This window comes from Amblyomma maculatum, chromosome 7, assembly GCF_055883805.1.
Source record: "Amblyomma maculatum isolate TAMU_Amacu chromosome 7, ASM5588380v1, whole genome shotgun sequence".
In the NCBI taxonomy this organism is placed as follows: Eukaryota; Metazoa; Arthropoda; class Arachnida; order Ixodida; family Ixodidae; genus Amblyomma; species Amblyomma maculatum.
The window spans coordinates 20,927,120-20,954,182 of NC_139350.1; the positions used below are offsets into that span (position 1 = coordinate 20,927,120).

Below are 27,063 nucleotides of genomic sequence, written 5' to 3' on the forward strand. Positions count from 1 at the left end.
AAATCTTCTGATCAGGGAGTCGAGCATAGCTTCGCTATGTTCTTCGAAGGTATACTGCATGCCCAGATTGTCAAAGGTGCTTTTAGAGGCATGTGGTGGCAATCGTAGAGCCAGTTTGTATGGCTTTTTGATTAGCACGTTTATCTTGTTTCTTTCCGTCCTGTTTGTTTTAAGATATGTGCTTCCGTAGATGAGCCGTGGGATGACGAGGTCTGTCACTATCCGTATTGCGTCTTGCTCACTGATCCCCCTTCTTTAGTTTGTTATTCTGCTTATCATTCTAGAGATTTGGTTGGTCACAGTGGTAACCTATTTGATCGTCTGATCACGCTCGCCTCCTTCTTGTAACCACAGCCCTACTAATTTCATTTTGTTGTGTGTTGACAAGTCGGGTGTCCGTTCATGATTATGTCGATGTCCAGTGGTTTGTACCTGCCAGAGTGTGATCTTTTGTATTGTGATTTCTTTGGTAAGCACTGGATTGCACTAGAACGAGCGAAATCCTCAAGTTCTTGCGCAGCCAGTTGTAGCCGTTCTTTTTTTCCCCACTGGACCCTTTCTGGGTGCATACTGTTACATCGTTTGCGCAGATTGCATGTTGTATGCGTTATATGTTCCTGCGTCGTCTCGCTATCCCTGTCATGGCAATGTTGAACAGTATTGGAGATATAACTGATCCTTCTGGTGTGCCCTTGGGGGTTTTTCTCCTTCCTGACCGTACGTTATTAGTCCCAATGATGGCTGCTCGGTACATTCGGAACGCTTTGATATACATAAAGGTATATCTTCCACACTTTGTTGCCGAGAGTTCCCCGGGTATCGCTCGTGGCTATTGTTTTCAAATGCGCCCTTCAAATCTATGGTCAGTATGATGGTCTCATTTCTTGCCGTTATTCTGTTTATGACAGCCTTCTTTAGCTGCAATAGGACGTCCTGTCTAGAGAACCAGGGCCTGCAGCCGAACGTCGTGTGCGGAAACAGGTCATTGTCTTTCATTAAGCTTCCCGCTCACGAGGTCAGCGAAATGGATGCGGGTCCATCCAGATTAGGTGGTTTGCCTGGTTTGGGGATCATTATGATCTCCGCGTGTCTCCATTCCTCGGCAGTGAGTAATTGTGATGTGGTGCAGGTTATTCAGTTGTGTCAATCGATAAAAGTTGACTTACTGATGTGTCCGGAAAAATATTTAAGCTAGTCAGTTAATTAGGTATATATTTACAGGCCAAAAATTTTATAGTAAAGGCGAAACTGGTCCATTAGCCAATGGCTTGGCGCCACATTTGAATGTAGCAATTGCTAAAAAAAGTTAATTACTTCAGTAAATTAGCGTGACGTCAAGATGTATCAAATACTAGATACGTAACTGATTAATCAATCAATTAAGCCGATGCCAAGGATTTGACGTCATGCAACCTGAAGTCGATGCAAAAAACATGCATAGGAAGGGATCGGCGTGCAATTTGAAAGTACCAAAAACTAAAATAGTTAGGTCAGTCATTTAGAATGGCGTCAGGAATGTGACGTCATGCAACCCAAAGTAGAGCCTTAAATGGCATAGAAAGGCATTGGCGCGAAATTGGAAACAAAAAGTGAATTATTGTCACGTAGAGGATGTAACGTCACGCAACCGGATGTAGATCTGAAAGATGGCATAGGAAAAGATGTACGCGCAATTTGAAATTAGCAAAGACTAAAATGGATAAACAAGAATGGACTTAAGCAACTTCAAGCAACCAGAAGCGACCAAAAGCCCAAAAGCAGCATCCATGCTTTCGTATTACTGCAATGCAGATTGTGCAGTTCTCTTTTTGTGCCCTTCATATATATATATGCACACACTCTACTTGTTGTATTTATAACTACTGTACGCCGCAGGAGGCTTTATAAGTCCCATCTCTGACGTACCAATGTCTCCGTGCAGGATGGGCCACTCTCTTTCAGCAGCAGAAATGGACACGTTACACACCACGAGGGTGGTCTGCCGGTCACCATCACAGCGCGCCCCGCCCAAGGAGGACCCTTAATCAGAGCGACACCAACAAGGCTGCAAGAACATAGTGCGTGCTTTGAAACATGGTGTAGGTGCGGTTCGTAGATTAAATGATTGACACTTGATTGACACTTGATACAGGGGAATATTTGCGGCGCTTCTTAGCAACCAATGTGTGAAAACCTAACATTTTATGTATAACTCATCATTGTGTGGTAGTTGAGAATTCCTTTTAAATATAGAAGAAGACGTCTGGTTGTTATTACTGCTTCGATATCACCCAGATAAAGGCTAGTTCTTTTCACGTGAGTGCTGCAACACATCAATCTCATAACGCAAAGAGATTGCGCCACTACCAAAACGCACACAACATAGTTGTCAGAATGCACTCATCAGCGCTTTTTTTAAGGCGAGTGTCTTTCTAGGCTTACGGTTGCGTCTGTGTCTGTTCGCCTGGATTGTCCTCGGCATGAGATTACAAAGGAACAATCTCTTTCCTACGGGAACCCAGCCACTATACCTTCAGATATATCCGAATAGGCTGCATATTAGAAGCAGTCTAATGGGCACAATGACAGAGATGACAGAGGTAGAGCAGAGCAAACGATGGCACCTGAATGTCGCTATTAATGTAGATTAGATTTAGATATTTTTATATGCTGGCAGCTTGTGGAACCTATAAGACACGTAAACCATATTAAGCGCTTTTCAAAACTGAATTGCTTTCAGCGACGTTGAAAGTCCTTTGCAACGTTACCTGTATACACTATACACCATGTATAGCCTCTATGCCCAAATCGTTTATAGTTGAAAGAAAATTTTTTTCCTGTAATACACAGGAAATGGGCCTCGCTCGAGCAAAACACTACAACGATAGCTTGAGAGATGCCCGAGGCCCAGTAAAGGCAGGGCAACAAGACGTGTGAAATCAAGGCGAACATATACATATATAAAATGAAAATTACAAAGCACTGGAAGAGCACAATTATACAAATGAAACAGCAAATTAAAACTTACCACAGTGGGTTAACGGCCAACAATTAACTAACAGAATGCACGCAACATGGCAAAACGTAATGAAAATGAAGTTACTGTTCTTGTGTTAATGTTCAAGGCAAGGAACGGAAAGTACAGAAAGACAGTGCGGAACTGATGAAAAAAGTACTTAATTGAGGCGGTAAAGATGCTTAGGTTCTTTATGCTCTATTGATTTAGTATGCACGGTAAAGTGAAACGAAGGCTCTGGTTACCGTATAACGTCCTCGTTCGAGAAACGTCCCTTATTTGTTTACTTCTTCTGTAAGAAAGGTTTACGTAAGGCTTCAGTATAGCAATATCCTTCAAGAAGACGGTTAAACATTGAGGTGAATATATAAGGCAGTGAAGTAAACGATACTCAAACATTGTATGCACACGATGAAACCTATATTGCGGAAATAATGTTTGCGTGTGGGCAGTGCAGCATGCACCAACAATCTAATAACCTTCTTTTGGAGACCCAGTATGGTGTTCAGATTTATTTTGAATGTTGTACCCCAAACGAGGTGGAAGTAGTTAATGTGTGATTGAATTGAAACTGATATCAATTTACTTACCATAGTTTTTTACTGCAGCCACTCAGACATACACAAAAAAAGCTGGTGCCTTCAAATCCATTAAGAAATGTTGGATAAACAGAGCAGCCCTAGCCTGAAATTTCTCGAAGCGGCGACGGGGCAGAAAATATTCATCCATGGAACTCGCAGGTGACGGCGATGCTGCATCTCCGGTCACTGTTGGCAAACGAACACTAGGTAGAGGTCGAGGATGTGGCAGGACCTCGTGTGCGGCAGCGCCGGTGTTCGAAGTGAGTACACAACAGCCGTTGCTCAAGAGGTTGATGCTGGTCGACAAACACTATTCCACGAGTGTGGCAGCAAAACAGGTACCCCAATGATCTGTCATTCCTGCGATTTATGGAAATCAGAATTGTGAGCTATGAATTGTAGTTTTGATGGTCAGAAGCATTAGTATCAAAATCCTGTAGCGTCAAGCTTACTGCATGCTAAGCCTGTTTGTGTTGTTTTGGAACGGCACCTGTGCCTTTACACCGTAGATTACCACAGGCAGATATATTTTGTGAACCTCGGATCCACGTTCCGAATGCCGGAACTCTGACGCTGAAACTCCGTGCCGTTGTCTTATGTCGCGTTCATCGTGATATAATCGAACCCGGAGACCGTTTACTTTCTGCGCACTTCCAAATGTACTCTCGTATATACAGTTGCCAAATCATCAGCTTTGCGGTACAAGACGCAAGCTGAATGTAGTAATTTAGGCTTCACCATGGCCGCTATTATTGTTATATATATTATATATAAATATTGGTCTCACAAGACAGAAGGCAGCTTCGCCACTGTACACAAGTGATGCTATGCATCCAGTGCTCTTTGCAGTGTTCTGGACTGTTCATTCGTACTAGTTTTGTGTGTCTCGCAATCACCAACATCACCGCAGAAGTTATCTTGGCGCAAGGATTGGTAACTGGAAAGACCGGAAAGACAGGTTGGAGAGGAGAGGGCTGTGAGCATACTACAACTCGCAAAAAGTAGAGATGCAACAGATTGTACCCTCGCAGTAACCGGCATGCGCTTATGCCGGCTGTCGGGGAAGACATGAAATGATCGCATTTCTTCTGCCAGATCAATTTGTTTTGAAGTGATACAGGCCAAAATAAGGCGCTACTATAAATAGTACTTACTGGCGACCGTTCCATGCTGGCAGCGGAAAAAAATATATCTCAATATGCGCTCTTTTTGTAGCCCTATATATTGCCGCTCGCTCCATCAAAATTGAGCACCTGGTTTGCCGCCTATTCGTTAGAGTGAACCTATTTAAATACTTTTTTGTTCCAACCCTTGTTTACAAACCCCAGATATTATAATGTACTGGCCTAAAACAAGATTTCTGAATCGATCACTTTAAAGATGTTAACTGCACTGAACTGCTCATTCTTGACGCGTGAGGTGACTTCGTTTATGCCGTACCGACGCTTTCGCGCAGGATGGTCTATGTTCATACAGCGGCAACACCGGACATTTTGCACCACAAGAGACTGGTCGGCCAGTAACAGTCCAAGATAGGACTCCAACCAGCGCGAAACCAGCGAAGCAGCAAGTCCAAGACGATGGCGTCAAGTTGCCTGATGGGAATAATCCCAACCTCAACGTTGCGATGGCCATCCCGGGTAGGGGCTTTGAGTTATTATATGAATGATGTGGACGTTTAAGGCTTGTATACATGTTTTTCTTTTGCGCTCTCAGATGAAATGATAGTTGATTGGCTTGTGACCATACAGTACCTGAAAAGCTAACATTTTATACCTTACACCATTAATGTGTTCTCACTGAAAAAATAGTTTGAGTTAGAGGCGAAGACGTTCGTTTCTTTTTTCTTCAGAATAAAGCCGGCTAAATGATTATTCATAGGGCGCGGATACTTCAACTAATCAGTTTCATTCTGCCAGGAGATTAAGCCGCTACCGAAGGGTCAAAGGCAACGGTAAGAGCATGCAATGCTCTCGGTACTTTTAATACGAATGGGCTATATCACAAGGTCTATCCGGGCTTTGAGGATGTGCGCAAAAGATAACTGAACCTTTGCCTACCTGTAAAAGAATTATTACTACATTACCAAGTGTCCACAAAGATGCTCGCAACTACTGAGTCTTTCCTTTCATTTATACCAATTACTAATAAAAGCATTAGTACGGCATATAATGGGATAAGCATTGATTATGGCAATCAGTATCAAATAAATAAAATGATAATTTATGATAATAATGGAACGAAATAAAAAATAAAAACAAAACCAAAAGTAACTAAAATAGCATCTTTCTGTGCGCCTTAGAATCAGGACAACCTTAGACTGCAATCAAGCAAAGGATCAAGCAGGGTTTCTGAAACGGTACTCTACTATCGATCATATCCATACCATCAATCAGGTGATAGAAAAATGCTCGGAATATAACCAGCCCTTATACATAGCATTCATTGATTACGAAAAAGCATTTGACTCAGTTGAAACCTCGGCGGTGATGCAGGCATTGCGAAATCAGGGGGTAGACGAGCCGTACGTGAAAGTGCTGGAAGATATATATTGTGGCTGCACAGCAACCATAGTTCTGCATAAAGAAAGTAACAAAATTCCCATAAAGAAAGGTGTTAGGCAAGGAGACACAATCTCCCCAGTACTATTCACAGCTTGTTTAGAGGAAGTATTCAGAGACTTGGAATGGGAGCAGTTAGGGATAAGGGTAGATGGAGAATATCTCAGTAATCTGCGATTTGCTGATGACATTGCCTTGCTAAGCAACGCGGGGGATGAACTGCAAATAATGATTGATGACCTAGACAGAAAAAGTAGAAAGGTAGGCTTGAAAATCAATATGCAGAAGACTAAGGTAATGTTCAACAGCCTCGGGAAGGAACAGCAGTTTACATTAGGTAGCGAAATACTGGAAGTAGTAGGCGAATATGTCTACTTAGGACAGGTAGTAACCGCAGATCCGGACCATGAAAAGGAAATAACAAGAAGAATAAGATTGGGATGGAGCGCATTTGGCAAGCACTCGCAGATTATGACTAGCAGCTTACCGGTATCGCTCAAGAGGAAAGTACACAACAGTTGCATCTTGCCTGTACTCACATATGGGGCTGAAACGTGGAGGCTAACCAAGAGAGTTCTGCTTAAGTTGAGGACAAGCCAGAGAGCTATGGAACGAAAAATGGTAGGGGTAACATTAAGAGATAGAAAGCGTGCAGAGTGGGTCAGAGAAATAACTCAAGTTACCGACATTCTAGTGGAAATTAAGAAGAAGAAATGGACATGGGCAGGACATGTAGTGCGAAGAGAGGATGACCGATGGTCGCTGAGGGTAACAAAGTGGATTCCAAGGGAAGGAAAGCGTAGCAGGGGGCGGCAGAAAGTTAGGTGGGCGGATGAGATTAAGAAGTTCGCAGGGGTCTAGTGGATGCAGTTAGCACAGTACCGGGTTAAGTGGAGAAATATGGGAGAGGCCTTCACCCTGCAGTGGGTATAATCAGGCTGATGATGATGATGATGATGATGATGATGTGCGCCATAATTGCCTGCATAGGCGCACCACGCAACTGCTACGGTACGTCAGACCACGCCATGATGGCAAGTGAGCCGGATCCTGCTACTCCCCCGCCCGAAGACGCGCGCCATGTCTGGCTAGCTGAGTTGGAACGGAGAAAAGAGGCCTGTACGTGGCCACGTTGCCTAACGTATGTGTATCGTAGAGCGTAACCAATCTAAACTTTTTTTATTGCGCAAGTTCGCCCTTCGGCATAAGGGTTTAAATATTTTGATACAGGCCTGTGGCAGCAATGAATGCCAACAGCTCTTGATGGTGTGGGCCATGTGTCCATACCCCTGTGTCGGGCGGTCTGGTAGGGTGGTAAGAGTGGCTTTTAAGGTGTGTTTTTCGGGCCGCGCGAAGACCAGGACAAGTTGTTAGGAAGTGGTCTAGTGTGGCTTCCATAGCAGGGACTGGGCAGAAAGGGCAGTTCGTGGGAGCAGTCTGGGTGGTCCAGGAAGATTTTACAGAAGGCGTTAACACAGCACCCACGCGGATTCTCCTCAGCGCCACCTCCTCCGCCGGGAAGGTTTGATCCACACGGTGGAATTAAAGCACGCGTGGAGCGGCGAAGAAATTCTTCTGCAGGAACTACGGCATCTCCAGCGGAAAACTTTAACATAGGTAGAGGATATGTCACTTTCTGGGAACAGGATACATTATCAGTTTCTGTGAGACGGAGCATAATGTGGGGAGCCCACACCACACGTACAGGGCATGAATATGTTTGCACAATTCTGCAGATATCGTTGATGATGTCGAAGGTATTAGCTATACTCCGTAATGCTTGGACTGCTTGGCTTGATTCTGTATGCAAGATCAGAATGGTCGGGGGTGCAGCATATAGGCTGTCTGCTAATGTAGACAAACGGTCGCGAATGGCAATGAGCTCTGCTATTAGAGAAGGAAGGTGCGTTGCTTCTGTTCTATATGAACATGTGTGGCGTATTTCAGGAAGCAATGGACAAATGAGGGTAGTATGTAAAACCTCGTAGCCAGTGCTTGCGTTTACATAAGCTTGAAGTGCCCCTGTAGTGTCTGTGTAATGATCTGGCTCAGCTTCTTGCACCGAATGTTGAACTCGGCCCTTTTCTCGTAGCTGACGGTTGTTTGTCATCGTTGGCCGTTTCCATGGAGGTTCGGAAGGCGTTGCTTCAAGCAGTGTACAAGACGAATCAAAATAATGCGCTAATGCAGACGCTGCAGGAATAGCTTCACGCTTCAGGTGGCGCGCTGCACGACGCTGCTCAATGAGCTATCAATGGGGTTCAGCTGGGCCTCCGCTTGGTGAGTGTGAATGGATGTCAGGCCAGGGAGGCCAGTGATGGCTCGCATTGCCTCTCTATTGACTGCTTCCAAGCGATCCCAGTCTCTTGATGTGAGACTTTGAAATTGGGCTTGATAGACAAGCCGAGGCTGTAACACAGAATGCACTAACGTCCGAGCCATGTTGCTGCAAGCGCCGCCTGTTTTCTGGGCTATGCGCCGAAATAGGTGTAGTGTACTAGCAGCTTTCTGTCATGCAGATCGAACCCATGGCGCTGCTGAACCAGAACTGTCCAAATCGACACCAAGGACTCGCATCGCCGAAGTGGTAGTGAGCAGATGAACTGGTAGTGAGCAGAGGTAACCGAGTCTAAACGTAAAGCAAAAAAAAATGCAAGCACCGAGTCACAGCTAAACCGAATTCAACCATGCTTTCGCACGTCTACCTCCGTTTACCTTAGTTGAAACCCGGCTAATGTTTATACGTGCTCCCAATATACCTACAGCTCTTTATCCTTACGACATTCATTTCTCGTTCCAGGAATGATAGTTCGAGTCATGGCCGTATATGTTGCGTTTCGAACCTGATTGAGAACACACAATTTTATGTGTTATTTTGCATCATCGCAAAGAGGCTCTGCATGGAAAAGCCCTAACAGGGAGACAGAATAAAATTTGCTCCATACTGTGTTCTAATCCTGGAATTGTACAGGATGTAGAGATAAGCGGAAAGGTTCGATGAAGTGAGTGCAGGATGTTAACGTATGGAATTAATCTGAATTTGAAGAAGGAACGGAACAGATTAGTGAGAAAGAAGTCCATCAACAAATCAGCGGTAAAAAGAAAATAGAATATTTCAGGCTCTCCCTGCATAATAGATATTCATTGCTAACCGAGAAAACTGACTTTACCTAGACGTAATGAACAATAATTTCAGAAATATTATTACAGAATGCGCGGTAGAAGTAGGCTGTAGAACTGTTTGAGATGATACTGGTAAGTTGTCTAAGGAGACGAAAGCATTGATTAAGAAACGCCACAATATGAAAGCCTCCAACCCATCACACCAAATAGAACTGGCAGAGATGTCAAAAATAATCAATAAACGCAAGGTGGCTAGCATAAGGAAGTATAATGTGGAGACATTTGAGCAGGCTCTTCAGCGTGGAACGGCGCGGTGACCACCATTGACATTGGAGCTTTAGACGACCACCGTACAAAACCCCAAGCTGGCTGGAGCGGCCAACTTGAGTCTTTCGTTAATTACGGGACGGTTATGTCAGAATCAGCCTGCCAGGACCTTGGCATTCACGTTACTCCTAGAGCCCAATAAGGCACGTTTATACGGCTTGGTTAAAGAGGGGCTTTATATGTGGGCTAGCAGGAGCTGCCAACATGCGCGTACGAACCCAAGGGGTCACTATTCTGCAGTCTAGAATGCTGGGAAAATCTAAGACTGCTGTCATCCTCTTCGAGGGGCCTGTCGTTCCGAGATACGTTCTCTACTATGGCGGTGAGGTAGCCTGCTACCCCTACCGACCGACCAGGCAGGTTTACCACGTCTGCCTACAACTAGGACATCAATCGGATGTATATGCCCATGCCGAATGTCCGGGTGTGCCGGCAGTACGGGACCCTGGACCCACCTCAAAACACACCTGCTCGCTTACGTGCGTTCTATGTGGTGAGGCACACCTTACTGTTGCAAAGGAGGGCCAAAATCGCCTCAAGAAGCTTCGCCAACAGCCAGCACGAAGCAATGCCGGATCCTCTACTGGAGGGCGAGGAAGGAGCAGCAGCGCCCAACGCGGACCGCGCCAAGGCCGGCATATCAAGTGGCTTAACTTCGAGGGAGAGACATCGCGGAGCTTCTTGCGGCACCGGTCGCAGTCCTTCTCACCCCTCCCCCCAATGAGGGATACGGAACACCTCCAGCTTCAGCTGCAGGGAGGCGGCATCAAGCCTTCCATATTGTCCTCAAAGTCAATGCACAACCGGCAGGCCCAAAGAAACCAAGAGAACAACAAGGACAATAGCGTGGAAGGAGCCAGGAGACGGTTGTTCAGCTCCGAGGGGCGACCTCGGTGAGCCGTAGTCGTTCCTTGCCGGTGTCGGCATCCAGACGCCAGCCGAATGACATGAACCCGAGCCTGGAAAAGACAAATAACATAACGAAGACTGGCAATATGAGCTGGCCAGAAATAGCGGTCAAGGCTTCTACTCCGGCACACACAAAAAATGGAGACGTTGCATTATAAGTGTAATGAGTGTGCAGGTCTCATTCGGGAGTTTGAAGTTATGCGAGATAAGTGTAACGAGCTCACTCGCAAGGTCGATGAGTTAATGAAAGTTTTTAGAGGTATGGCAGCTACTGCCGTGTGCTAGGAAATCATGGACACCGGGGATAAAAAGAGCAGCCGAAAGGGTACACCTTCGCCACTGCCGAAAGAACTGAGGGTCGAACAGCAGTCGACCGACTTCATGAAGAAGTTGACCATTTGGAGAAAGAAAGTCAAGGAGAAGGCGTACAGTGGGCCTTCGATTACAGTGAGCTGCAGCAAATTGACCCAAGATAGTCAGGTCCCAGCGTAATGGCCAGACATGCTAGGGGAGATAAAGAAACACTAGAAATCTGGCAATGGAACTGCCGCGGCTTCCACAGGAAGCAGGTCAATTTAAAATGTTACATGAAAAGGGTTCTCGTCAAGCCAGATGTTATAGCGCTGCAGGAAACTGGCTGCTCTCCAAGCCTTTCTGGGTACGTTGCGTATTCCAGTCAGACAGAGGGGAAAGCGGGAACCCTGGTAGCCAAAACGGTGACGGCGATTCAACACCCGGCGTTCAACACATATCGAGCGTGTGCTAATCGAGATCATACCGCACAAGAGAGGTAAGAACAGCATATTCGTCCTGAATGTGTAGAGCCCGCCCAGGCAAAGGAATGCTGACTTTGCGCTACTATTCAAAGATGCAAGAAAGGTAGCCAAAGATAATGACGTTACTTGGGAAAACATGAACTAGAGCCTTGGAAGTGATCACTTTATCCTTGTGATATCTTTGGCCACTGCGATGGTCAGACGAAAGTTAGAAGTGAAAATAACTGTCTGGAATGCGTTTAGAGTACATTGCGACAAGGAACCAATTCAAGCTATTGAGGCGTGGAGCAAGGGACTCCGCGAAGATTACGAAAGAGCCACAAAGACCGTGAAAAGGACGAGCGCAGTTCTTGAAATTGATAACTATCTACAGCGGTTATGGGAAGCTCGTACAAGTATGACTAAGAGGTGGAGGAGACAGAAGGGCAACAGGAAGCTCAAACTGAAGATTGCCCAGGTCACCGCTGAGGCAGAGCAGTATGCGCAAGAGCTCTCTAGACAAAACTGGGAACAATTGGGCATCTTACTGAAAGGAACACTAGGGACGGCCAAGGCTTGGGCGTTGCTAAGGAATCTCATCAACCCAGCCAAGTCTGAGGCCGGAACCAGCAAGACGCTTCACCGAATCGCCTACAAGTACCTGAGAGACGATGAAGAGTTGCTAGACAAGATCCGAAAACGGTACGTGGGGGAGATGGACATCCCGGGCTGCACAGAAGTGTATCGGGGGAATTGAAAACGAGAAACTCGACCGTCTAATCACGAAGGATGAGGTGTATGCGGCGGCCAGAATGGCTGTCAAGAACACAGCGGTGGGAGCAGACACGATCGGCAGCGCCATTATAAGGAATCTAAGGGCGGAACAGATTGCGAGCATCACAAAATTTTTGAATGACCACTGGGAGGCGGAGACTGCCGGAGGAGGAGCGGCACGCAGAAATTATCACCATCCCCAATCCAGGCAAGGCGCCATTTTTGGAGAATCTGCGGCCTATCTCACTGACCTCATGTCTAGGGAAACTGTATGAAAGGATCGTGATGACCAGACTTCAAAACTATAAGATGACGATCTCCTGCCACACGCAATGTTTGGTTTCCGGCCAAAGCTATCGAAGCAAGATGTCCTTCTCCTCAAAGAAGAGGTTCTTAGCAATGTCCCAAAGTATGGATAGCATGTGATCATGGCTCTCGACCTCAAGGGGGCGTTCGACAATGTTAGTCATGAAGCCATACTATCGGGTCTGAGCAATCTACATGCCGACGAAAGATTCATGGTTAGGTCAAGGTCTTTCTTATGGATAGGACCGCGACTACAGGGATCGGCGACTTACGATCGGACAAGATCAAGATGCCTAACAAGGGTACGCCTCAAGGATCTGTAATTTCGCCCCTTCTCTTCAACATCGCTATGGTTGGCTTGGCGGAGAAGTTGAATGCCATAGATGGCATTCGGCACGCAATATACGCCGATGACAAAACAATTTGAGCGACGGAGAGCTCGCTAGGTCTCAAGGCGGACTGTGTCGACAGCTACGCAAGGGCTAGGGGACTTTCGTGTTCGCCCGAAAAATTTGAACTTCTCAGAGTATATAGGCGCCGATACGACAGTAATATTGACCTCCCCGTTATGCTAGCCAGCAGTGCACCTGCTGAGAGTGATGGGAATGTGGATTCAATCCAATCAGAGGTCGGTCCACACGATCAGATTGCTATCTGGATCTTCGGCTCAGATAAGAGAATGATTAGGCAAATGACTTATAGAGGAAAGGGGATGAAGGAGAAAGACACGCTCAAGTTAGTGCGGGCGCTTGTGGCAAGCACAGCCACGTACAGTCTTCGCTATCAACTCCTGAGCCAAACGAAGAGAGAGAAAGTGAAATCGATCCTCAGGAAGGCATACAAGACAGCGCTGGGGCTGCCAATAAGAACGGCAAACGCGAATTTATAGGCTCTTGGCTTAACAAACACATACGAAGAGCACAAGGAAGCACAGCTTGTCTTTCAGAAGATGAGGCTACAAAGCACTACGGGGGGACGAGCTCTCCTCCAAAGACTAGGCTATCGTGATCACATGCTAGAAATTGAACGGACAATAGACATACCGGACGCGATCTGGATTACGTTTTTAGTAGCGCCAATTCCCAAGAACATGCATCCTGTCGTTCATCAGGGTAGGCGTAGGGCCAGGACGGAAGCCTTAGCCAAGATCTATCAGAACAAGAACGCCGTCTATGTAGACGCGGCGATGTATTCTAACGAAAGAGATGTGGTGATGACGGTTGTAGACTTCCAGCTAAAGGAGAAAATGAGCACCTCGCTACGGAACTGCACCGTGTCTGACTCCGAGGAGCCCGCTATTGCTCTAGCGGTCGCAGAGGGCAATAGGTCCGGGCGTTCGCTGGTAGTAATGACCGATTCGCAAGCCGCTTGCCAAGGATTCAGCAACGGAGGGATTGGCAAAAAGGCGGCCGCCATCTCAAAGGCCGGCGGGATAAGCGACACAAAACAATTCGTACTTTGGGCTTCGGGGCACGGCGACATTCCCGGGAACATCCATCCAGGCCGATCTCATAGCTCGAGGTTATGCAAACCCAGGGAGGCCAGAGGCCGAAGAGACCGGGGCAGTGACTCGTACCTACGCAGACATTTTGGTGCACTACCGGGGGACCAGAAGATGGTATCCTCCGCCCCACAAGTTGTTAAACAGGGAGCAATGAGTGTTTTGGCGGCAGCTACAAATTCTTATCCATGCCTGTCTTTTTACAGCAAGATACATCCGACCGTATACAGGGACAAGTGTCCCTGGTGTGGACAGAAACCGACAATTGATCACATCACATGGGCCTGCCAGAACATAGATGCAGTGCCGATAATTCACAACGCCACGCCGGAGCAGTCGGAGGCTGCGCTGTCCAGTTCGGAGTCGAATGACCAGCTTTGGCTGATTGAACGGGCCAGCAGGGCAGCAAAGGCCGCTGGAGTCCTGGACTGAGGACCCAACCATGGGAGCTCTAGATTATTTTTCTTTTTTCATTATATAAAGTTTTTCTCTCTCTCTCTCTCACACGTGTGACGCTTATGTTAGAATCAGTCTGCCAGGACCTTGGCATTTCGTTACCCCTCTAGGCCACTAAGGCACATTCATACGGCTTGGTTAAAGCGGGGCGTGTTGTGGTGGGCTGGGGAAGAAAAAGAATTAGAAGAATGCTCGGTCACCCGCAGCTGTTGGTTTCGCTCAATATTCAGTTAAGCAGCGTTGAACTCTTCTAATTTTTTACTTAGGACAGGTAGTAACCGCGGATCCAGGCAATAAAAGGGAAATAACTAGGAGAATAAAAATGGAATGGGGTGCATTTTGAAAGAACTGAAACATTATGATTAGCTTCGTGTTGGTATCACTCACGAGGAAAGTATAGCAGTTACATCCTACCCATACTGTCCTTTCCATCTTAAACATGGAGGGTAATGAGAAGGCTTCTACTTGAGTTGAGGACAATGCAGATGGCTACGGAACAAAGTGGCAGGTGTAACGTTAAGAAATAGGAAGTGTGCAGAGTTGCTTAAAGAAATGCCACAGATTACTGGAATTCTAGTCGAAAGTAAGGTGAAATTGGCATTTTCAGAACAAGTAGTTGGAAAAGAGGACAATCGAAGGCCTGAAGTAATCAAACGAATTCTAAGGGAAGGTAAGCATAGCAGGGGGTGGTAGAAAATTAGGTGTGTGGATGAGGTTAAGAAGTTAGCCGGGGACAAGTGGATGCAGCTAGCACAGGGTCGGGATATTGGAGGTAACTGGGAAAGGCCTTCGCCCTGCTGTGGGTATAGTCCGGCTGATGATAATGAAAGAAGCTTTTGCGGCCAAAACTACTGTCCAGCCTTCAATTCACAATGTCGTCGCCCCGTGGGCAGGTGTGGGACGTTAAACCACAAATGATATGAAATAGCATTGCCCTCCTTCAGCTACCTCTATAGTTATTTTGGTATTTTGATGCGCTAGTGGATCAATAGAAGCTTCAAGTTGATCCCCCTATCTGTTAGTTACACCTGAGTCCTTGGTAGGCGTGTGGCAAAGCGAAGAAAGAAATAATCTGCTCTGCATTCAAGGGGATCAGAAAGAATTTCGGAGAAATAAAACGAAAGCAGGGTGGAAGGCGACGGTTGATGGTTAGGAGATTGGACAGGGCGGCTGAGCAATATTTCAGCCATATCCGCTTTAGATCGGTAAAATAGAGCGGACGGCATCTTGTCAGACTATAATCAATGTACTGCGACATAATACCCACTAGTCAAATCTTGGCCCGTCTGCGGCTTCTCCACTTGACTAACACATATTGCTAATATCTACTTGACCCCATCTATATTGATCGTGTAGAGTTCTTGTATATGCTTCTTGTAGTCGCTGTTGCGCAACTGCTTCATGCTTGCTTAGATTTCGCTTTTTCTGCTTTCTGTCATACTTTCTTTCAACCTAATATATGGGCTTTTTATCATTTGCGCGTTTTTATCTCTTGATGGGTGACTGGGAGATGACAATTCGCAATTGATGCAGTACCTCTTCGGCACTTTCACCTCATGCGGCGCGATGAGAGGTGCCGTCAGCAACGTGATAGGTATAAAAACTAGGTAACGGTTTTATACTAAACCGAAATATTTACTATGCTGCCAGGAGCCAGGGTAATCGGCGCTGCAATGCGACTCGGGGTACATCAGAGAAAAGCACTGTCACAGGACTTCTCATGTCATCGAACACAGTGGAAACCATCTGAATCGGCCTAATGACCGACAAAATAGGCGGGCATACGTAAGCACCGTAAGGTTAATGGTTGTGGTGGTTTATGGGCTTTGAGATATTGATCCAAATGGCAGTTTGCGCGATAATTCTAAAAAAGGAATCGTAACCAAAAGGCTCCCAGCGAGAATCGCTTTAAAGCCACTGGTACAGAGGATTCTCACTCCTGACCTCAAACTGTTGGAGAAAACAGTGATTTACGAATGACCACTTTTGAGTCGAGTCATTCAGGCGTAAAAAATGAACTGCTGCCTCAAAGTCTACAAGCAATTAATTGGCAGTAGAAAATAGAACTACCAAGCGAAAGTCAGAAGTATGAAAGATGAAATTTTTTCATGAGTCTCTGGAAGCTACGGGGTAGAAAATGTCTCTTCATGGAACTCGCAGGTGATGGCGATTCTACGGGTCTTTTCGCTACAGCCAGACGAACACTAGGCCGAGGACGCGGCCGGAACCCAAGCCCTGGTGCGCCTACCTTAGGAGTGGCTTCACTACAACCGATCCTCGTGGAGCAGATGCTGGTCGACGGACAAGTTTCCCTGAATGTGACAGCAAAACAGGTGCCCCTAATCATCACTTCCCTGTTGAGAAGCGGCTTGATTTGCCAGCTTTCGCAAGCAAATCTTCATACAATTATTTTTATTATCAGGTCTGCTGCCCGTTTCTAATCTTGCTATTGTTAACCGCACCATTTTTGCCCCGATGCGACAAATAACCAGAGCCAGGTATTGACTTTTAACTCCAGGCCTAAGGTACAAGAGTCGGTATGTTATGTTCAAACCCTTTGTTTGGGCGTGTTGTCTTTTATCGCGTTGATCGTAATAAAATTTATCTTCTTTATCATTTAGCCTATCCGCTCTCCCAACACGATAATATTCCTAGCTTTGCAATATCATCAAATATGCACTGTTAAATACGAGATGAATAAAATATTTTTTCACCACTTGGGGCGGCGTTTCAGGGGATACGGAGCCGGACTGAAGTACCCAAAAAGCGCGAGCTCCATCATAACTGCCTTGATGCTTTTGAACGAAAGCGAGAAACATGGTTGCCGTGTATCGTGCAATGTGGACTGATAACAAAGAACTTCAGGGGTTGAAATTTCCCAAGGCTTTCAGTATGACTTCTCTCGTGGCGAGTCGCGCTTGAGAGTGAAAACCACTAAATTTATACGCCACCCCTTTTCCGCCTGTAAGCATCGTAAGAACCCTATATCCGAACTGCTGGATCACTTCTTTCTTTTACCGGTACATTGGCACGAGACTTTGTAACCTTAAATCACTTGCTGCTAAGTACTAAACCTAAAATTAGTCATGCGAGGTCATTCACTGGAGATTAAATCATGCGGAAATGCGAACGGCCAGACTACTGTAATGGTTCAGTGGCAGAGGTTAGAAAGTGGGGACTAGGCCTCCACAGCTGGCCCTGGGGGCGTATATAAAACAAAATTAGGAGCTTCCTCAGAGCTACACTAGACGTATCTAATAAAATGCTCATCATGCCTATCACATGCTTCTCCTGTCCAGAGTTAGACCGAAACGTTTTGCGGTCTGCTGCAAAGTATGCACTCTGTCATGACCAAGAACAACAAGGGGACTGGAGTACTGGCGGGAACTAAACCTGTAGGCATCAAGAAAACTTGTTTTGCAATAGTCTCCAAATGGCGAGTACTGTTTTAAAATCGTAATTACGACGTACCTTTGGCAAGGGAATAAATGAGATTAGAGATTAGAAATGATTCTTTCACATGATGCGTGAAGAGAAATCACTAGCACGTGTCACATAAGAGTCGGCAAATATGCTCTCAAAGGATACCCTGCTCTGCTAGTCATCCTGTGTCTGTGTGACAGATAAGCTGGCAATCTTAGCAGTAGCAAAGTAGATACATTTAATAGCTCAGCTCGGTTTCAAACCCCCACTACGCACAATCTGTGGCGTACAAAAAGGAGTGGCATAGAAGACAAAACTGCGTAATCAGAAAAGTTTGGATTGATACTTAATGAACAGGAGAGACTTTGCGTCTTTTCAATCAATATCACACTGGTTTAAAACGTTTACAGGCAGAGGGGATATGGTCGGTCAATTCTAAAGAAATTAATGGACTGGTGACCGTTTTGTTCCAAAATTGTTTTTTTCTTGAAGTGGTTAACTGGCGACATAGATATGCCATTTTGATTATTACACCAGAACAGCTGCTTGGGGAGGCAAAATATAAAAATTGATGCTTCTGTTTTTTAAGCACGTGAAACTTCGTCTCGCGCCTTCCGGTGTCAGCTTACACTGTGGAAAAAATCTGCTCCTCCGTCTTGCTTTTCTAGTAATTAGCAACCAAGCTTCCGTGCATTTATTGAATTCAATCAATAAATTTCACAGCTCTGGTAAGCATTTTTTTACGCAAGTGTAAATGTCGAATGCTGGGCAAACTGAGCTACAGTAAGTTATCATTGACCGGTTTGACGACGTTCAACTGCATTTTATTATTGATTACGAATATCAAAGTGAGGTTTAGCAACTTAATCATTGCGCACTGATTCTTATGCGCAGAATGTGCTACAGTCATCGACATGGGGTGCTGTAAAGTTTACACCTTGCGAAGACTATCGGCCGGTCTCGCCCACAGAGGTCCCCATTCAAGAGAGGCCTTCCCCAAGCGCAAGCCTTGCAAAATGTCAAGAGGGGAACCACGGCATCCAGCTGGATTACGGCATAAATTCTGACAGCGTCGTAGGAAAAGCCATTCGAGGTGAGGCCTTTGGAAAAGAAGTGTAGCTCTTATGCTGAGAACTTCTGAATTTATTCGCATTTTTTCTTGGAAGACAGGAGGTAGGCTTGTAGAAGTGGCGATAAGGGCTAGAAAATATTACGCTCGTGCCCACAGATTTTATGAACTGATAAAATTTATTCGCTCAAACCAGCAGTGGTTGCTAACTGAGAAGAAAGTTAGAATTAGAGACAAAAGAGCCAATTTTTATTAGTGTTTTTTTGTCATACGTATTGACGCCAGGTCTTACCGTGGTAGTCAATCCAATCACCCTTGCTTCGCCCCGGAAAACGCCCCGCTCACTGGGGTATACTAAGATCCACTATAATACTTCAATGTTCTCCGAGCTTCTATATTCTCTCCCCACCTATCGGAAACTTTGCGGCATTATTGCTTTCGGCTCGAAACGAAAAACGGTGGGTCGAAATAATGACAGCAGCGGCCACGTTTCGATGCAGGCTAAAGGTAAAGTCGCTTTTGGATTGCGTTGTCTTAGTGCGTCGTATGGCACGCCCACAGGCCGATATGGTCACTTGATGGTGACCAGGGTTGATGACACAAATGAAGAGTCGGTCATTGCACTGAAGAAACTCTTTATTGGGCTGACGTGCGCCCGCAAAAAAACTGAGCAACTCGGCGGAGGCGATAGCAACAAACGTGCTCGTCGCTCGTCGAACAAAGAAAGCCCGTCACACTCGTCAACGCTGAATTTAAAGGCTTTAAAAGCTTCTCAGAACAACCTAGATAACGTCGCAAACTGCTACTATCACAACCTGGAACATTGTAGAAACATACGCAAGTGGTCGGAAACTTCGAGACAGATCTCGGCGCATCGTTCGCGACAAAGAAATTATAACGCGTCGTATCGCGACGAGCATGAACAAACGCGGGATAGAGGATTGATACGCGTGCCAGAATCACAGTGATAAGGCCGCATGCGGCGGCTAGTAAAAAACAACAAATACAGTTTGAAGGTTTCGCGGCATTACTTGCCCCTTAAAAAAACATCGCCTCAATGTTCTAAAATAAAAACGTAGATAAATAGACGCATTACAAAGTTTAAACACCGCGGATTTTTTAACGCGCGTAATAAGCCTTCAGACGAACAGCATGTGCGATTTCTGGGCGCGCGCGTCGCCGTTGTGATGCTATCGTACCTTCGGAAATAACTTCTTAGTCCAGTTGTCCGATGCGGCGAAGGATTTTGTATGGCTCAAAGTATCGACGCAGCAGCTTTTCACTTAGTTCACGGCGGCGAATTGGAGTCCAAACCCACACTTGGTCTCGTGGATTGTACTCTGCGTTTCGTCGTCGTAAGTTGTATCGTCGGCTGTCGGTGTGCTGTTGGTCTTTAATACGCAGCCGTGCGAGTCGTCGGGCTTCCTCTGAACGCTGCAGGTAGGCGGCGATGTCAAGGTTGTCCTCATTGGTTACGTGCGGCAGCATTGCGTCGAGCGTCATCGTGAGCTCCCTGCTGTACACAAGCTTGAACGGGGTCGCTCTGGTCGTCTCTTGGACTGCCGTGTTATACGCGAAGATCACGTACGGCAAGATGGCGTCCCATGTCTTGTGTTCTGCGTCGACGTACATGGCGATCATGTCCGTGATTGTTTTATTCAGGCGATCTGTAATGCCATTGGTCTGGGGATGGTACGCAGTTATTCGTCGATGGCTTGTATGACTGTATTCCAGGATGGCTTGCGTCAACTCTGGCGTAAACGCCGTTCCCCTGTCCGTGATGAGCACTTCTGGGGCACCATGTCGCAAGTTAATTTGTTCGACAAAAAATTTGGCGACTTCTGCCGCGGTACCATTTGGTAGTGCTCTTGCTTCGGCGTAACGGGTAAGGTAGTCAGCGGCCACGATGATCCACTTTTTACCCATAGGCGAAGGGGAAAGAGGCCGAGGAGATCCATCCCAATTTGTTGAAAGGGCCGGATTGGGGGCGGAATCTGGTTTAGTAGTCCTGCTGGTCTGATCGGCGGCGTCTTGCGTCGTTGGCACTCACGACACGTCTTCACGTAGTGGGCAACTTCAGCAGGCAGTCTCAACCAGTAGTACTTCTCCTGGATTCGACGCAACGTGCGCGCAAATCCGAGATGGTATGCTGTGGGCTCATCGTGCAATGCAACGCCTGCAGAATTTCTTGCCGGTGATTTTTAGGCACTACAAGAAGCTATGCGGTCCTGTTGGGTGCGAAGTTCTTCACGAGGAGGCCGTTGCTTAACGCGAACGATGATAAATGTCGCCTGAATGCACCAGGAGAGGAAGCGGTCTTTCCTTCTAAGTAATTGGCTAGCGCTTTCAGCTCAGGGTCTGATCGCTGTTGTCATCGTCCTTCGTCGTCATCGTCCTTCGGCGGAGCGTCGACGGGAGCGCGGGATAATGCTTCCGGCACGACTTATAGACTACAGTCAAGTCAAATTCTTGAAGGCGTAGGCTCCATCTGGCAAGGCGGCCGGAGGGACCTTTCAAATTACCCAGCCAGCAGAGCACGTGATAGTCGCTTACCACCTTGAATGGTCAGTCGTATAGGTATGGACGAAACTTAGAAGTGGCTCAGATGATCGCAAGGCGCTCCTTCTCGTTCGTCGAGTAATTGACTTCGGCTTTTGTGAGGGACCTGCTATCGTACGCGATTACTTTCTCCTTTTGAAGGTTTTGCGGCAGTATTATTGCTGATCCGTCATTACGCCGCATTCTAGCCGCTCGAGTAGCTTTGGATAATATAAAGTACAAGCCACATAACTTCCCTCCTTACGCGAGAATGGTGGATATTTTTCAGACTGCGATATGCTAGTGCTGCAATAGATCGCTTCAGTTAAAAAATCCATCCGCATGTCCACCTGAAGCTTCGGTTAGCTGGTGCCAAAACGGAGAGGGCCATGTTTTCTCCCTTTACAGGGCAGAGAAAGAGAATTTATGACTGAGGACAAATACAGGTTTGAAGACAACGACTGATCTTTAGGGGAGAGTGGACCGAGGGTGTGGCGCGTTCTATCAGCAATGGCTGATTTGGATGGGTAGATTAGCAGAAGAGATTCTGTCCGGTGCACATTTACATCATTAGTCACCTGACCCATTCGATCTGCTTAATTCTGTCCTCAACAGCTGCTGCTTTATTAAAGTCCATGATATTGCTACTGCCTACAAGCCTACTAACTACCTGCAGTTTTTACACGAGCTTTTTGGCAAAGCGTTAAGCAGTGCCTGCGCGAGAGCAGAGCTTTCGGCTAAGTCAGATAAGTTATCGCAAAGGAATATATAAGCTCGCTAAATTTTGGCTATTTGAGACATTATTGGTGTTGGCACGCAGGTTGTACTAGTGTAACCGTTTTCACAACACACCGTCTGTTTTGGCCTTAGCGTGTGCATTAGACCGAACTTCTGTGTAATTTTCAAAAATAAAAACAAAAAATCGAGAATGGCAGTTACGAGTGTTTACTTTTCAAAATATGTTACGGACGAAAGAGGGAGAAGAGGGAAGTGGTGCTGGCAGGAGCGTGCGCGCTAGGCCCGCACACAGATTCATTAAAAGTGATCTCACGACCATCGAGCATCTTCTCTCTGCCCTCTGTTCTCCTATTTTAATCGCTTGCCGCCACGTAACATATGGTTGGAGGTGCGGCGTACGTCATCCCCATCCTCGCCTTGGAGCATTGACGTCATCTGTAAGCCGGGACCATTGCCCGAGGGCCCAGAGACATCGCCGAGCAGCTTTGCCCCAGGCCTTCAAGCCCAGACCTGACCAAGTACCACCGCCCAGCCCCCAGCCCGGGCCTGAAGACAAGGAGAACAGACAGACCAATCAGAACCAAGACGAAGGACCCGAATGACCCGAAGGAACCGATGGACTCGAACGCGCAACCCCCGCCGAAGCTGCCCGACGTGACCTCGAACCATCGGTCCCATGGACTCTGGTGACGAATGGTTGACAGCTCCAGGAGAGGCGGATCATCCACGCATCAGACATCGTACCGGCAAGCCGTTCTATTCTTTCTTCTTCCTCTGCTTCATGCATCCAGACACGCCCATCATCACGTCAAGGAATCATCATCGGTAAACTTCCTCGTCTACGATCGGTACGATCGCTCGGTGGCCCCGGGTCATGTTACGGACGTAGGAGGAAGAAGAGGGCAGTGGCGCGGGCAGTAGCGAGCACGCTACGCCCGCACACAGATTCATTAAACGTCATCTGACGACCATCTAGCATCTTCTCTGTCTTCTGTTCTCCTGTTCTCATCGCTTGCCGCCTCGTAACAATATGAGCAACATAGTTTCTTTACAGTTTCTTTACAGATACTTCTCTTGCAAGATGGTTCTTTTCGTGATGTCTAGCGCACTAAAAACGCGCCGCATTGGCTCACGCTCATTTGCATCATTTGCAGTGCTTTCCCTAAGAGCTTAGGATTCATGCTGTCGATCAAAAGCGGATTGCTACACAATACACCTTCACACATGGAATTGAAGAGATCGAAGAGGACGCATATAAAAAGAGTTGTCACCACCGTCTCACAGTTATTGAGCTGCAAGAGCGTTAGCCCGTGGGTTTTTATGTGATTAGGGTATTTGAGATTACAGCATATTTGAACCGTGACTTTGTGTACGCCTGATACTTCTTTATTCATCATTTTTTTATTAAGTCAAATACATGTGGCGAACACTATTTTCTTTAAACACTGCAATAATCATTTTCAAAACCTGGCATTGAGTACCGGTCACGGCGCTAGACTACCATGCCCAAGAATGCGGGACAGAATCCTGGCCTTAGCGGCCGCTTTTCGATGGGGCGAAAAGCAAGAAGCCCGTATACTGCGGGATGTCAATGCATGTTAAAGAATCCCAAGCGGTCGAAATGTCAGGAGTCCACTACGGCGTCTCGCATTACCTGGGTCGCTTTGCGACGTTAAACCCCACAAATAAACCATTCGGCATCGAGTAAAGCGCCATTTATGGGGCATTGGCAGCACGGTGATTGGCAGCATGTTCTTAAACACAGATCCATGACTTTCCGCACATCTTGCGCGTTGCTTACAGAGCCTCCGTAAAGACAGGCGGCGCAGCCGAAGCACATACGAAGCACATACCTGCTGGTAATTAGTTTTTTCCGGCGTAATAAAACAAGAATGTGGGCTAGCTGATGTTCTACTTTTTGAAAAGCATTGGCCCTTTCTGAATGGTGCGGAATTGAAGCTATTTGTGGTCGAGAATAAGGGGAGGTACAATGAGGAGCTGCTGTCAGCAGCCAAAATGTGGCAACTGAGCATGATTACCAGTACGCGTGGTACAGAGATGGTCGAGTATACGGGAGGCGTCAAGATCGGGAATAGCTGCATGTTATCAAACGAGAGGAGGAGCGAGTGGCACGCCCTTATCAGGTGATGCCTGGGCGTGACAATGTTTCAGTAACAGCCCAGGCTCTATGGCCACAGGAAGATACCTAACAGTCGGCGAGATCGAAAATCATCCTGCTTTTACTGGAAGCTATCTTGGTTTTGTTCACCCAATGTTAGATCTGCTATGAATAAAGCTGCTGCTCTAGACCAAATGTTTGCACAGCTAAAATGATGAAAGTGTTTGTACTCACAGAAATATGGTATGCATATGACCAAGGTTTGGTTCAGATACAAATTTAAACACTTACTTTGTAAACCTCGCTTAGTAGCGTGGCGGTGGTGTTTGCGTTTTTGCGAAAGCAACATTACGTCAGCTTTCGCCTCGTCGCGTCGCCGGTAGCCGGTCGGTACGAATGGCCTTTAACCGCCGTTGCCTAGCAACCGTTTCAGACGAGCTCCGCCAGGTGGGTGTCGACGTCGTCGGCGCCGCTGCAGCTCGCTCCAGCCAGAAGTGTGCTCCGCAGGCAGAGGAGAGGAGGTGATAGCGCGCTTCGCCTCGGTGGAATCAGCCTGTCATGGCATTTCAATTCACGTTACCTCTATGCCACGGGCAGGAGCTGCCACCCCGGGTGGCTCCATTTATATAAGAAGGTGATGTCAGAATCAGCCTGCCAGAACCGTTTGCATTCTCGTTACCCCTACGACACGCAGGCAAGTCTATACGGCTTGGTTGAAGCGTGACTTTATATGTGGGCTGGTAGCGTATGCTCTCGCGTGATACCCTTAAAGGGCAAGCTTAAGTGTCCCCAATAATGTAGCTCCTTACACAGACAAGGCATGATAGGGGAATAATGTGGCAAGCAAAAGAAGCTCCCGCCGTTGCTTTAGCAATTCAACTAGGATTAAGCAGAGCTAAACCATAACTAATTTTGAATGAGCCAAAATCTGTAGTTTGACCTTTACACCATATTTTCTTTAGTAACTCCGGACTGTGAATGGTGTGTCTGATATCTGGTAGTTCTATGCTTGCTGCCTTTTAGTGTCACCCTGATGGCTATCTCGACCAATTTGTTGCTTTCTTCGACTGGTTCTCGTAGATGGGTTACAAAATAAGTATGATTTCGGTTTAGACAGTGATTTCAACATAAACCTGCTGGTGGATGACGTAGCATTCAAAACTTTTCTTTCTGTCATTTCTGCTAACGAATGCAGAAATGTAATTGACAAGCTTACTAGAGACACACACAGTTCCCAATCTCTAATTGATCTATTAACTACAAATATTGACAGTGACCGAATCCTTTCGGCAGTTTTCTGCTACGAGATTAGTGACCACCTGCCAATTTTATTCACGGTCAAAGCAAGTGTTAATGTACCGCAATGCCCATGTATGTTTCAAAACATCGCCAAAGTCTTGCGTCATTCAAGGAAGCCATTCAAGGAAGCCAAAGCAAAGAAGCTCGAAAAGAGTGAATCACGCCACAACAACTGCGCAAGTTCAAAACAAAGAATAAAATGTTCAAGTCCTTTATTGAAACACGTGCGCTAGACTTATTCTCGAGAACAAAGCAAAGTACAAACAACGGCAAAAAAAAGGAGAAGAGGACGGGACAAGCTCTTGTCGTTTTTTGCGCTTTACTTTGTTAACGATGAACCATCACGCTTAAACATTTTCCCTTCTTACTCTCGAGATTTAAAATTTATAGAAACAAATTGAATAAGAAATCATCAGAAGTCGGGAATCGTTATTATTATTCAGCGTTTGAATCTCGCTGTGGGGCTCGAGCAAGACATGGGAAAAACTGAATGCGCTAATATTGCGCAAAAGCCATAATTCGCCCAGTGAGATAGTTTTTGGTAGTAGAAGCGCAGTAGAAACTATTATGTGCGAGGCCTTCAATGCCTCTTCTGTAGAGCGAAATGCGCTATGTAATTCATTTGCTCAGGAATGTACGACCTTTCTCATAATTGACTGTCAATGCACATGAGCCCAACTACATGATATGAAGCAGTCTCAATTTTTTATGACTGTGAAAAATAGCAGATGGTGTGATGCCGATGATGTACAGACAACGCCTGTAAAGCTGGTGATTGATATTTTAGCCCTTGTATTAAGTAAAAAAAAACAAATATATATATATATATATATATATATATATATATATATGCAAAGAGGTAGTCATTGGTCTTTTTAAAAACATTGACATGAAATTTTTATCTTATTGCAGACCAGTGTCCTTTTTACCAGTATTTTCAAAGGTGCTTTGAAAAGTAATTCATGAAATAATGTCTTCTTCTGGCGATGCACATAACCTAATTCGGTTTCAGAAAGATTAAATCTACAGAGTCTGCCTAAACTACAACTAAAAACATATTTTGAAGAGTTTTGAAAAGAGAGAAGTTTTCTGGGTGTATGTATCGACTTTACATAGGCTTTTGACTGCATAAATCACGGCGGGCTTCTAACTAAGCTGGAGAAGTACGGTTTCCGGAACCCGTTCATTCTTACCTTGCATACCGCACACAGTATCTTAGTTAACACACCTTAGATCTTAACTTGAAGAGATAATCCTGATAGATATATGCTTTCCATAGGGAAGCATCTTGGGACCATTTCTTTTAATTTTTATATTAATAACACTCTGGATTCTTCCAACGATGGCCACTTTATACTATATGCTGATGATGCGCCTCTGCTGTTCTCATCACTACGGAGAAGGTAGCACAGCAAGTAGATGCGTCACTGAATGCTCTGCTGTCCTGCTCTATTATTACTCATTTATATATATATATATATATATATATATATATATATATATATATATATATATATACAATGAAATCCAAGGCCATTTTATTTAAAGCGCAGATCAAAGACGTGGTGTTCGCACCACACATTCAGCAG

The 27,063-nt window shown here is 46.0% G+C and overlaps 1 protein-coding gene across 1 annotated transcript in view; it reads left to right on the forward strand.

Annotated features, from left to right (window-relative positions):
- Nucleotides 1–3,445: 3,445 nt before the first annotated feature.
- The window catches only part of LOC146182793 (uncharacterized), a 35,365-nt gene continuing 11,747 nt past the window's right edge, over nucleotides 3,446–27,063 (forward strand). The window contains exons 1-4 of the mRNA XM_084608266.1: nucleotides 3,446–3,836; nucleotides 5,033–5,216; nucleotides 16,449–16,621; nucleotides 18,606–18,804. Of these exons, the coding sequence (XP_084464392.1) occupies nucleotides 3,723–3,836; nucleotides 5,033–5,216; nucleotides 16,449–16,621; nucleotides 18,606–18,804 (670 nt within the window). The 5' untranslated portion in view covers nucleotides 3,446–3,722. The remainder of the gene's footprint in view (nucleotides 3,837–5,032; nucleotides 5,217–16,448; nucleotides 16,622–18,605; nucleotides 18,805–27,063) is intronic.